Below are 13168 nucleotides of genomic sequence, written 5' to 3'. Positions count from 1 at the left end.
CAAAAATGGAAACAAAGTCTTTGCAAATAAGGAAGGGTGGGGAATGAAGGGAGGGCAGGGGAATGGAGAAAAATAAAAACCAAGATGTATCATGTAAAGGTACAAGATCTCAAAGATGAATGTAACTGTATTACATACTTAAGATGTACAGTGAAACTTAATGGAAAAAATTCCCAATGATGGATCTCAGAATTGAAAAAATAATTTTAGTAAGAGATGGTATAAAAGTAAAAACATATGGCTCCAGAAAACTCAAGACTATATAATTATTAAAGTTGTAAAACAAGTCAGGTGAGGGCCGGGAATTTAGCTCAGTGTTTCTGCCGTCTGCTTCCCAAGTGCAAGGTCCAGAGTTTGATCTCTGGTACAAAAATAAATAAATAAATACAAACAAGTCAAGTGAGATTATGCAATTTGGAAGTGTAGCAAAGTATGAACAATTTACATATCTTTTCATTAGGAAAATTGTAAGACAAATACATTGTGCAGCTTGCAATGCCAAAGGTGATTAAAAATGAACTCAAATTAAAAAACAATTCAGATAAATGTTCACATTGAAGTGTAATTCAAGGGGTGAGAAATGGCCACAAACCTGTCAAAGGTGATCACCATCACATGCATGCCACTCATACCATCAAAAGGGATGAAATGATGCATCGGTGTCAAGCAACCCAAAGAGCAGATGACTCCACAGTGCACATATTTATCTTACCTTTCCCTGTATAATATTTATTTATTTGGTACCAGGGATTGAACTAGGAACCTTGCACTTGACAGGCAGGCAGAGGCCCCACTGAGATAATTCCCCAGCCCTTTCCCTGTATTCTAGAGCAATCCTTCCCATGATAGCCACAGCAGGAGCCACCTACCACTCTGCACTTTCAGCTGCCCCACCTCCCACTGTGAAAGGCTCCATGAACAGGAAAGTTTTTCTGTAGTGATAGGGACCAGAAGTGCCTGGTTACATTGTCAATGCATGTCCATGCTACCACTCTCCAGTAAAAATGCCCTCTGTCATTGCTCAGATTAATTTTTACAAAGTGTCATCTTGTTCTACCTAAAGCATACTAGATGTTACAAAACAAACTCCTTTTTTTCTATAAGACAACAATATGGGACTGTGCAGGTGAAAAGAAGCAAGCTGCGCATGATAAATAGATCAAAGCCTGGCACATTGAAAGCCATGAAACATGGCACCTGATGTCATTATTTTGCTATTTTTCTTTCCCTAATCAAGTTAATAAAATTTTGAGAATCCTAAGAAAACAAATTAGAGGAACACATTTTCAGGGATCATGGACTTGATGTTGATTGGAAGTAGATACAGGGTCCAAGGTCAGCAAATAATTTATATTAAGGATAAGTTTTGAAATATGGATCCCAAGAACCAACACTTCATGGTACTCTTAGCTAAAATACTGCATATAGGCCACCATGTTGTCTTGTTTTTCTTCATGGTAATGAAATAGGGCATTAGAGAGTCTTTCTTCCATCCTTAGTCTTACTCACACTTACTGGATTACTCCGCATTTTGCCTATGTCACAAACAAGGAAACGGAGACTCAATGTCTCTCCCCACCAAGAGTTCAGTGAAGGCTCAGCCCTTGTCTTTAGCATCTCTCCATGTCAAATAAGAGTTTCCTTCTGCAATTGAAAGCCTTCCTCAGCAAATCCAAGAAGCAGAGATAGAAGTATGGAGTTATGGAAGGGCTGTAGCCATAGGTTAATCACTTACTATTATATTACCTTAAAAGGCCCAGCAGCCATGGTTAACATGTTTCATTCATCTGAATCAATGAGAAACTCTTAATGCATATCGAGGAATGGATGGATCAGAAAATAACTATCTATATAGTTTTGGTATATTTCTGTATTCAGAAGGAAGTTTACATGTAATATTTACTTGATTTCTATTTTTTAATAAAAAACAACTCCTTGTATTACCATTATTTATTGTGGTGAATATATATTGTGGTGAATATATATATATATATACACACACACACATATATATACATATATATAAAACCCATATATACATACATGTGTATATATACATATGTGTGTAACAATGAACATTTAATCATTTCTTCAGTATTACTCACATCCTCATTGATCTGCACCACAATGATGTGTATCAAAAAATGTTTAATTTTTAAAACTAAAATTGTACATTCATTTTAATTAGAATGCATTCTGCCCATCTCATGAACATATCTTCTACCATTCTGATATGACATATGCTGAGAAACTAAAGTATCCAAACTACAAAAATGTTCAGAAGCTTGAGTTTACAGAACTAGAGATTTAAAAATGATGCCTCCTTTACTCCAAATTTTGTTTGGTTGCCTGTGGTGCTGATTTTAGAATTTCCTGCTATTTAGCCTCCTTAGGGCATGTTTAATGTCCTTATTCCTCAGGCTATAGATGAAGGGATTCAGCATAGGAGTCACAATAGTGTACATTATAGAAGACACCACACTCTTTTTAGAAGAATGTGCTAGAGTAGATTCAAGGTACATCCCAATGCTTGTTCCATAAAATAAACAAACAACTGACAGGTGAGAACTGCAGGTGGAGAAAGCTTTATACTTCCCACTTGATGATGGGATTCTGAGAATAGAGGAAATGATTTTATAATAAGAGAATAATATTACTGAAATGGGTAAAAAACCAATTATGGCACCAGCAAAATAAGTGATGATGTTTTTGGTAAAGTTTTCAGTACAATCCAGCTTAAGCATTTGAGTAGGTTCACAGCAGAAGCTGGAAATTGATACATCCTGGAAGTAAGTGAAGTTTAAGACAATTAGATTATGCAATTGTGAGTCCATAACACTAAATAAAAAAGATATCAAAACAAAGAAGACACAGAGGCGAAAGTTCATAATAAAAGAATACTGCAGGGGTTGGCAGATAGCCACAAACCTGTCATAGGCCATCACGGTCAGAAGCATGTAATCCATACATGCAAAAAGAATCAGCAGAGACATTTGTGTCAGGCAGCCAACAAAGGAAATGACACTATTGTGAGTTAAAATATCCACAATTATCTTTGGAACAGTGGTGGAGATGAAACAGATGTCAGTTAAAGACAAGTTGGCGAGGAAGAAGTACATGGGGATGTGGAGTTGGGACTCGAAACTGACAGCCAGGATGATGAGCAGGTTCCCAAGTACAGTGACCAGGTACATGGAGAGGAAGAGCAAAAAGAGAATGGGCTGGAGATCCAGATCCTCTGAGAGATTCGTGAGATGGAATTCTAATACAGATGTTAGATTCCAGGTATTTGTATTGTTTGGACACCTATTTTTAAAAAGCATGGAAAACTTAAATGAATAATTAGGCATCCAGTACACTGTATGGGTTTTATACTTTCATACTTATAAGTACAGAATCTCCCAGATTCTACAACTTAGGCAAAATTTTCCACTCATACTGAACCAAAGTTTTATAAATCTTCCATTATTTGTTGTATATTACTCATGTTGTCTTGCTCGCACTCATCTTTGCAACTCTCTACTGAGCAAATATCACAATACCAGCATTGGAGACAATAAGGTCATGATCTCACTAAAATATAGCCTATTTTATTACAAATTAAAAATAAATAATAGTTTTGCTTCTTTAAAAAAATCATTATGAAGGAATTCAAGAAGCACTCAAATTTACCATAGTTCTATCAAAATCAAGGATAAATATTTCCATAATTCAAAAACTAATGAAATTCCTGAAAGTTTAGACAATAATATTGGCATATCTATTTAATGTTAACAGTTAATATTCATAAAAATATAAGATGTAATCCAAAACACATGTATTTTGACAGTCCTCTCTATGATATAATTTGGAAACAGGACAAAACAGTAAAGCAGAGAAAAATGAATTAATAAATCGGTTTATCAGCTGTAATCATAACAACTTTGATCCAAATGTCTGTAGGTGAATTTCTTTGTGGCCCTTTCCTAAAGCAGTGTTGAGAATAATTAGTCATTAAAATTATATCTGTTTCCTCTTACTATTAAGAGCTACAAATATACTTGAGGCCCAGGTGGAAATAATCTTTCCTAATTAACAAAAACTTTCATTTTACATTGAAAATATTATTTTCATTTGACTCCAGTAGAAGTGACAATCTTCTGGGATGGAACTCAAGAAATGAGCATGTTAGTCATGAATAATTATTTCTCTATAGTATTCTAAATGATTATTAATCTTTCCTCTCTGTGTTCATATTTCCAAATGATAATGCTGTTTCATTGCAAGAATTTCTCTGGTGTGAAAAACTAAAAGTGTAAATAAGGTTCAAATGGTATAATTGATAGTGTGAAATATGAAGAAAATGGCTAAAGGGGAAGTGGGAAAGGGAGGGGAAGGAAATAAGGGAAAATAAAAAAATTGTAAAAAGGAAAAAATTGAAACAAAAATCTTTGTAAATAGGGAAGGGTGAAGGGAGGGCAGGTGTATGGGAAAAAATAAGAATCAAGACACATCAGGTACTTGTAAAGGTACAAGATCCCAATGATAAAGGTAACTGTACTGTTTGCCTTAAATGTACCAATAAATTTAATGGAAAAATAAAAAGAATAAGTGTAACTTATGATCTGAATTTGGAAACAAATAAATATTTGGTCATTGTGGCTATCTTTTCATTAAGGATTCTTACACTAAGGAAATGGTGATTTGAAGATGATTACAATTGTTAAAGATCACTGGGGTCATCAAGTAATGTGAAAACATTAATGGGTCTTAGTGCAAAGCTTAAATTTAGGCTAGAGCTTACCTTTGGAAGTCTTTATCTATTTGGTACCTATGAAACACAGATATATTATTTTAATAATTTTAAATTGGCACTGAACTTAAATAGAATAACTGGGCCAATATCCATGACATAATCCCAAAGAGCTATGTTATCTCCTTTCTAGTTTGATGGATCCATAATAGAAGCGGTAAATGTGTAGACACAAAAGAAGCAAATATATTGATGCCACCTTGATGGTGGTCAACCAATCAGTAACTGATTAACACTCATGTTTATGTTTGATATTTTCTCTATGCCAGAGATGGTATAGGCTCTGCAGTATCAGAAATTAAACAGTGTTAATTTTTCCTCTCCAAATACACAGTATGTTTTTACACAAGAAAAAGTCCATGCCATCTAAAGAAGTAAGAAAACAGAAGTTTCAATTCATACCATATTTTTCTTGAAGAAATAATGATTAATTTTCACTTTACTATGCGTAATGATATCTATTTTTGCTCTGATTTAATTATTTCTTCACATATTAGTCACATAGGCAGCAGCCATCATTTGTCCAGTCCTTCCTCAATGCACTTGTCTCAAGTAGAAATCACACCAGATGTCAACACTAAGTCTCAGAGATACTGTTAGATACTGTTAAAATAGCCTGCTCTATTTTACAGAAGTGGTATGTTCAATAAGCAGTATTTAAAATTACATTTTCAGTCTCTTGATGACATGCACTAATCTGTTGTTTTCCAACCATCAGGAAGTAGGTAGAGCCATCATAATTTCAGATCACTTTCAGATCTTTAAATTCTTCCCTGTTTTGTGAGCAGTGACAAAACCAAGACCTGACTTAAGGTATATTTTTCAGATTTCAGATAGATTACATGAATCAAGGTGAATGTAGACTCCTGTGAGTGTATCCTAGAGAGGAAGAGAGACAGAATTCTGTGCTGAATGAATGTACATTTTCTCTGATCTTTTCTGTGATCTCAGTCCTTCCTACGATGGTTGCAGTGGTTGTCACTGACTGATCTGCCCATTATTGACCAGGAACTCCTCAAAGGAAGAACACAGGAAGCAAAGGTTCTCATGCCAGAGTGATGGGAAGGTCAAATGATTCAGTTGTCAAAATTAAAACCATTTAAGATTGTCTTGTCCAGGCACCTTCTATCCCTAGAAAACTCTTATTTTATTTTATTTTACTTTGTTATGAATACATGTTTGCAGCAAGTGCATTTTACCATCCTCTTGGGGAGTTAGTATAGATGTAAAATAAAGCTTGTTGATCCCCTTTTACCCCCTCCCTCCCTTCTGTTCTGGATAACTTTAGTGTTTTCTACCTAAACTTACAGAACAAATTACTCTGCATTTAATTAAAATGTTGTGCCACTGTCAGTTTTGTAAAATAAATATAACTTGGTGTATATAATCTGAGAAGACTATGCAGCTGAGTCAATCTTTCAATGAGAAACACAGAAATCAGCACCTGACACTCAGGATTGTGTCTGTAAAATTATGAATAGTTCTCTCATCCAGCCCCTCCTCTGCATTATCATCTTCCCAAATGCCCTGCAGTGTTTAGGAAACAGTTTAATTGGATCTATTTGTTACCAATGCGATGCATTATTTGTAGGGAGTAGAACCATTCTGAGAGGAAAGCAAAAACTTGAACCCACAACCCAGATCATGAACTTCTCAGCCCTCATATCTGACACCCTCACATTATTGTCCTCCAATCATCCTACACAAACTCTGCTTGCCCTGATTAGTAGGAAACAAAGCTCCAGGCAGTCTTTCCTACACTCTTCATCTGCTTCAGCACTTACCAATCAGCACTGCGGCTGAGGTTGGTCATGATCAGGGAGCATGAATCTCACATTCATCTGTTCGGCATCAAGCGTGGATGCTGGTTCTGTCCTCAGGCTTGATGTATATGTGTCTCTGATGGGGGCTTCCCAGTGCAGAAAATCCATGGAGAAGGAGACTCCTATGAAGCCAATTTCAACAGAGACATCCCTCTGAAGGGCTGCAAGCCTGGGCTGATTACTGACTATTATATGACCTTTGAAGCTAACTGCACAGAGGTCATAATTAGCCAAATTAGCTCAGGTTGTCACAAACACTTAGGACATAGTAATATTAATTGTGGAAGAGCAAAACTGGAAATCAGTTTCCACAAGTGTTTTGCGGCTCTGTCTCAATAGAGCAAGACATATATTATTACTATCATTGTTCAGTTATTTAAAATTTGTTTGATATTTATTGGCATGTTATTATGGTGAAATTTAAATTTCAAAGAAGAGTTTATGACTTTCAAAATTGTCAAGCGTACAATTTAGTGATATTCATTACAATTCCATCATAGAGGAATTACCACCAACATCCAACTCCAGAAATTTTTCATCTTCCAAAATGAAACTATCTACTCATTATTTAAAAGCTCCAATTTTTCTAACCACTTTACTGCTTACCACAATTCTACTATGTCTGTCTACCTATTTCTTTCCATCATTCCTTTATTTTTCCTCTTAAAATATTTATATTTGGAGTTTCTTATGTGACTCTGAAGTTAAACTTGTCATCTCAGTCCTAAAATTAGAGTGGTCTTCTATGAACACTTTTAATGCCTCTATTGTTCAGGCTATCGACAAAGGATTCAGCACTGAGGTGACCACAATATAATGACTGAGATCATCAAATATTTTCTGGAAGATTTTGATAGAGTTGAATTAGGGTAGAGTTGAAACAAGTAGAAAAAAAATGCTTGTTTTCTAAAATGGACAAACTACACAGTGTGGATATGATGTCTATATGAAAAGTAGGACCATTTTGGGTGGAAATTAAAACTTTGAGACTTCTGGGAATTTCAATGCAATCAAATATATAAACTTAACATAACTGGTCCCTGAAATTTGGAAGGTTAGTGTCCTCCCATCTCACTCTGTAAGAATCAATGTTTGTCCTCCTGATGAAGACCGAATAATTCTGTTAATCCTTTCTTCATTCTTCCTGCCCCTTAGGATTTTCTGTGTCTCTTCTGGGTCATGGTTAATGCTGTGGATCTCACACCCCATAACTGAATGATGGACAATGAAGGCTGATTGTCTACACTCGGGACAGAAATGAATATAATGACACTGGGAGTGTCCTGCTGCTGAAAACTGTGGAATGAAGATAAGCTGATATGTTGCATATGGACCTGAAGTAATCAAACTGAAGAGGTGGAGGGTGAAGATGATGATTTACTTCATATGCCCTTGAATGCTTGCTGTCCAAACTCACATTTACCCACATTTTCCCAAGGTTACCTAATCCTGAAGGACCACCTAAAATAAAAAGATGAGGAAGAAGATATTGTGGGCTTCACAATGGTTGTGAACCCTACATCTCAGGAAGAAGGTAAGGTTTACTATATAATTTTTCTTTTTATTCATGATTTTTTTAAATGATCCATTCATTTTTATAGTGTTTTTCTCTTTGTGTTAAACTCTATTAAAGTATACTACTACCATTTTTTAGTACGGAGTTTGGTGGCATTATTTATTTTTCTCATTGAGTTTATTGGTACTTTTTAGGTATACAATACAGTTACATTCATCTTTGTGATCTTTTGTACCTTTACATCGCAGATCTTGGTTCTCATTTTCCCCCCATATTTTTAATGACACTTTTGGGTAACCATCACTATCATACACTTGCAGAAACTCTCTGTCATCCCAGACTGACACTTTGCAGCCATTTGAAAATGTCAAATTTCTCCATTCAAATTCTGCCAGCAACCATTCAACTACGCATCATGATCAAGAATTAGAGCAATCAACTTCAAACTTCTCTGATTGAGAAGACAGTACTTATAACTCTAGGTTTTGAGTTTTGCTATTTTTCAAGACCCTATGTTCCAAGTGTATGTGGACAGTCCTAAGATTAAACTGCTGTCTTCTGGAGCAAGGTTAAAGTGGCATATTTGATAGTGTGAAATAGGAAGAAAATGGCTAAAGGGGAAGTAGGGAGGGGGAGGGGGAAATAAGTAAGGGAAAGAAAAAATGTGAAAAAAGGGAAAAAATGGAAACAAAGTTTTTGTACATAGGGTAGAGTGAAGGCAGTGAAGGGAGGGCAGGAGTACGGGGAAAATACTGACCAAGATACATCATGTAAAGGTACAAGATCCCAATGATAAATGCAATTGTATTGTTTGCTTTAAATGTACCAATAAATTTAAAGGGGGAAAAAAATAAAGGAACTGCTGTTGTCGGTGTTCCCCAGCTGTAGTTAAAGGAATTGAGCATGGAAATGTGCACTGTCAGTCATGAGGCCACACAACTACCACAAGGAGAGTATGATACTATGTTATTTCCTAGCCTCTTCCAATCAACAAGCAAATGATACATAATATAGAAAACCAGTGTATTGAAAAGACTTTATGCCTCCCACCCCCTGATGAGATTGCAGAAGGGATGAAATAATGTTACAGTATTAAAAAAAAGTATATTTGAGTTGGGATAATGACTAAATAATGCAGAGTGAAATACATTACTATCTTTTCTTGAATTATTTCTATTGGCATATTTTAGGTACACAATATAATAACATTCTTCATTGGAAATTTGTACTTTTTTGAAATCTGTCTTGGTTCTTATATTTTCCCCATTCCCCTGCCCTCACTTTAACCCCCACTCCCCTCCTTACTTACAATGACTTTGCTTTCATTTTATAATTTTTTTCATTGAGTTTATTGGTACTTTTTAAGTATAAAGTACAGTTACATTCATCATTTGTATCTCATACCTTTACTTGAGAGATCTTTGTTCTCACTTTCCCGTATACCCCTGTCATTCCTTCATGCCCTCCACCCTCCCCTATTTACAAAGATTTTGTTTCCATTTTTTCCTTTTCTCATATTAATTGCATTCCCTTCTTTCTTATTGGTAATGACATCAAAACATGCAATGTTAAGTACTTATAAAGGTTCAGGGCAGAAAACATCCTTGAAGCACATTATATGTAAGCAAACTAAGTCATGCAAGTGAGAATACAAAAGGATACAGAAAATAATTTCAAAAGCAACAAGACACATAGACATGGGATCAGGGTGCTTGGGTGCTTTAAGTGAGTGGCAGAGCATAGCCATCACAGTCAGTAGCATGCCATCCCTACATCCAAAAGTCAGAAGACACATCTGTGTCAGGAAGCCCACACAGGAGATGACTGCTCTGAGTTTGGATGTGCACAACCATCTCTGGGACAGCGATGAAGATAAAACAGATCGCAACATGTCAATACAGTACAGGTTGGCATGGAAGAAGTACATGGGGGTGTGCAGGTGGGAGTCACAGCTAACAAGCAGACTGATGAGCAGGTTCCCAAGCACTGTGACAAGTTACATACACAGAAAGAGTTCCAAGAAGACAGGTTGTTATTCTTGATCTTCTGAGAGGTTGAGGAGAGGAATTTTGAGACACATGTTTGATTTTGTGCATTAGTATTCCATAGACACTTTTTACACAAAATGAGGGTGGGAAGATATAAGTAAATATGCAACTATGCAGCACTCTGTACATATTTAATTCAAATATTCACAATTAAAACATTGACATGTGAGGTTACATAATGAAAACTTATTTAATTGTTGTAAAAGCCATAGATAATGAAATAGTGTTGATGATAAGCAGGCTGGGATGTAGAAAGGAAGGGAAGGAGTGAGGCCAAGAAAATGAATGAAATAATTGAGAAATTAGTGAAGATGTTTTCTACAGTTTGGGAGAAGATAGTCAGAAGAAGTATATAGCTGAGTCATAGGGAATTTTTATATTTAGCTGTATATTTAATTTTTAGTTTACCGATTTCCATAGTAATTTATCTAGTTTGCATTCCCACCAAAATTGTATGTTTCTCCACAACTTTACTGCATTCTTTTACTACTTTCTGAAATGAGATGGAATTCCAGTATTTTTCATGTTACATTTCTCTCATAAATATTTTTATGCATTTATTTACCCTTTGTACTTCTTTATTTGAGAAATATCTTTTCATCTCAATTGGCCATTTTTGATCAGGTCTTCTATGGCGGCAGTGCTCTAATGTTTTAGTTATTTTTATATTCTAGACATTAGTACTCTATCTGTGGAGTAAATGGCAAATTATTTTGCATTATGCAGAGTGTATCTGCATATCTTTTTTTTTTTTTTTTTTTTTTTGGTACTGGTTATCCAGCTTTGAACCTTTTACTTGTAAGGCAAGCAGAACCACTGAGCTAAATCCCTGGCTTTGTGCAGACACTTCTTAACATTATGTAATCTTATTTTTTTTTTATTCTTGGTGTCAATTCTTGTGAAAGTTGTATTCTAGTTAGAAAGCCCTTGCCTATGTCTATGTCTTCAGTTTTACACAGGTATATATGTGTGCATTGTTTATAGCAGCACAAGTCATACTACAAAAATCTTAGAAGTGGACTATATCTAATGATAAATGGATAAACAATAAGTTGCATTTATACATGAGTACTACTGAGACATAAGAAGAAGAAATTTGGATTATTTTAAATTGATGTACTTTTAGAGCATAATGCTAAGAGAAAACAAATCAGAGAATGTTAAATGTAAAATGGTTTTGCATATATATATAAATATATATGTAATATGGTTTCTCATATATAAATAATTTAAAGATCAAATAAAATACAGATAATAAGAAACAAGTAGAGCGATTGGGAGAGTTGTGAAGTGTATCTGTCATTGGGGAAAAGGTAGATTAGGGAGGGAAAAAGGAAATAAAAGTCATTAAGATGTAGGCTGGGGGTGGAGGCACACGCCTATATTCCCAGCCCTCAGGAGGCAGGAAGATCAGTGTGAGTTTGAGACCAGCCTGGGCTACACAGTGAGTTCCAGGTCAGTCTCAACTACATAGTGAGACCCTGTCTCAAAAAGCCAAAAAAAAAAAAAATCAATCCAAAATCATTAAGATGTGATGTAAATATGTAACAATTCTCCAAGATGAACACAATTATTATGCATCATAAATATATACTAGTGAAAAATAGCAAAAAATGTCAGGTAACAAGAAATAAATATCAAAGCAAATGAAGGAAAGAAAAAAGAAAGGGCCTTTGGTGTATTTTTATATCTTGAATGTGGGAATGGGGCTTTGGGTGGTTATTTGTGGGGGCGAGAAAAAGAAATTGGAGGAAAGTACAGTGGGAGATTGAAGGAATGGGAGATTGCTAAAAAGGCCAGACTAATGAGCTACTAAAAGAAAGCATATGTTTGAATCCTCCACACAAATTTGCTGAGTGTTAACCTTCCATGACCACAAAAGATATTATCTAAAGTGAGCCACTCATTAATTCTAATTTGCATTTCACATATATACTAACACCTTACACATATACACTAGGTAGGAGAGAAAAAGAAAGTACATTTTATAATGCAGTGAGAATTCAATCAGTAAGTTCTTCCTTAGATTATATAGAAGGAAAGTTCTTTTTCTTGTAGCAGTTGCAGGAGGTTGAACTGGAGTTCTCTGTGGTTGGGACTAGTAATCTGAAGGTGTGGACTAACACTTGAGCTTGTTCTTCTCCAGTGCTTTGTTTTCTTGCATACCAGTCAGTAAAGAGTGAGGGTTCTATTTCCTTTTGAAGCAGAGCTCTATCAGATTACAGCTTCATTCCTGGGGCCTGATGAGCCAGATGGTTTTACCTCTATCTTATGAAAAGACAACTTCAATGGTCTCAAAGGGGGAAGAACACCACAGGGTGGAAGCAGACCACAGTGATCTACTGATCTCAGGAGGGGCTTGTTCAACCTCTGTCCCTTCTGTCCCTGAGAATCCCTTGTGTCACTTGTGTGAACTTCGTCCATACTTCTTTCAACAAGGGCACTGTCTCACTTTCTCATTTATTGCTCATTCTCAGCTCTCCACCTGCACCCAGGTCTCTCAGCATACCTCTCCTAGAGTCTGTGCAGCCCATTACTGCAGTGGCACTACATCCTCAGTGGAAGACAGCCCCTCTGCTAAGAATTCAGTACATAGGCACTGAACTCACTGGGTTTGCTGGACAGTGAATGCAAACATCACATCTTGAAAGCACCTTGGTGGGAGGGGGATACTACACATGTGCTAAGCTTGGCAGCATTTGGTGGAACAGTAGGAGAGTGCTCACCCTGCCTCCACTGTAGTGTCTTACCTCTTCTGTCAGATCACACCAGTCACAACCTGCACTAATTCCACAGATACCTTGATGCCCAGTTTCAGGTCTTGGAAAGGGCTGTCCCTTTGCTCTTTGGTGTTCCTAGTGCTGGCCCATCCTAGGTCTGACTTATACTTTCCTTACTTCCCTAATCTGAGGAAGCCCTCTTCTTTAAATATCTCAGTGGATGAGCTCCGTCTGCTAGTAGGAAAGGGGCGAGGCCAGGTGGTCACTGG

General features: G+C 36.2%; 1 protein-coding gene across 1 annotated transcript; it reads right to left on the bottom strand.

The window, feature by feature from the left end:
- Positions 1–2363: 2363 nt before the first annotated feature.
- On the bottom strand, positions 2364–12713 carry LOC104863326 (olfactory receptor 18-like). Its single transcript, XM_033757607.1, is given in 5 exon segments — positions 2364–3219; positions 3221–3306; positions 6628–6824; positions 9905–10117; positions 12689–12713. Coding segments are annotated over 5 exon segments (1377 nt in total).
- Between the last annotated feature and the right edge of the window lie 455 nt (positions 12714–13168).

This window comes from Fukomys damarensis, unplaced genomic scaffold (genome assembly GCF_012274545.1).
Source record: "Fukomys damarensis isolate Sample0158 unplaced genomic scaffold, DMR_v1.0_HiC HiC_scaffold_30, whole genome shotgun sequence".
Lineage (NCBI taxonomy): Eukaryota > Metazoa > Chordata > Mammalia > Rodentia > Bathyergidae > Fukomys > Fukomys damarensis.
Note: the sequence above shows the minus strand (reverse complement) of the source record. Positions and strands in the feature narration are given on the sequence as shown.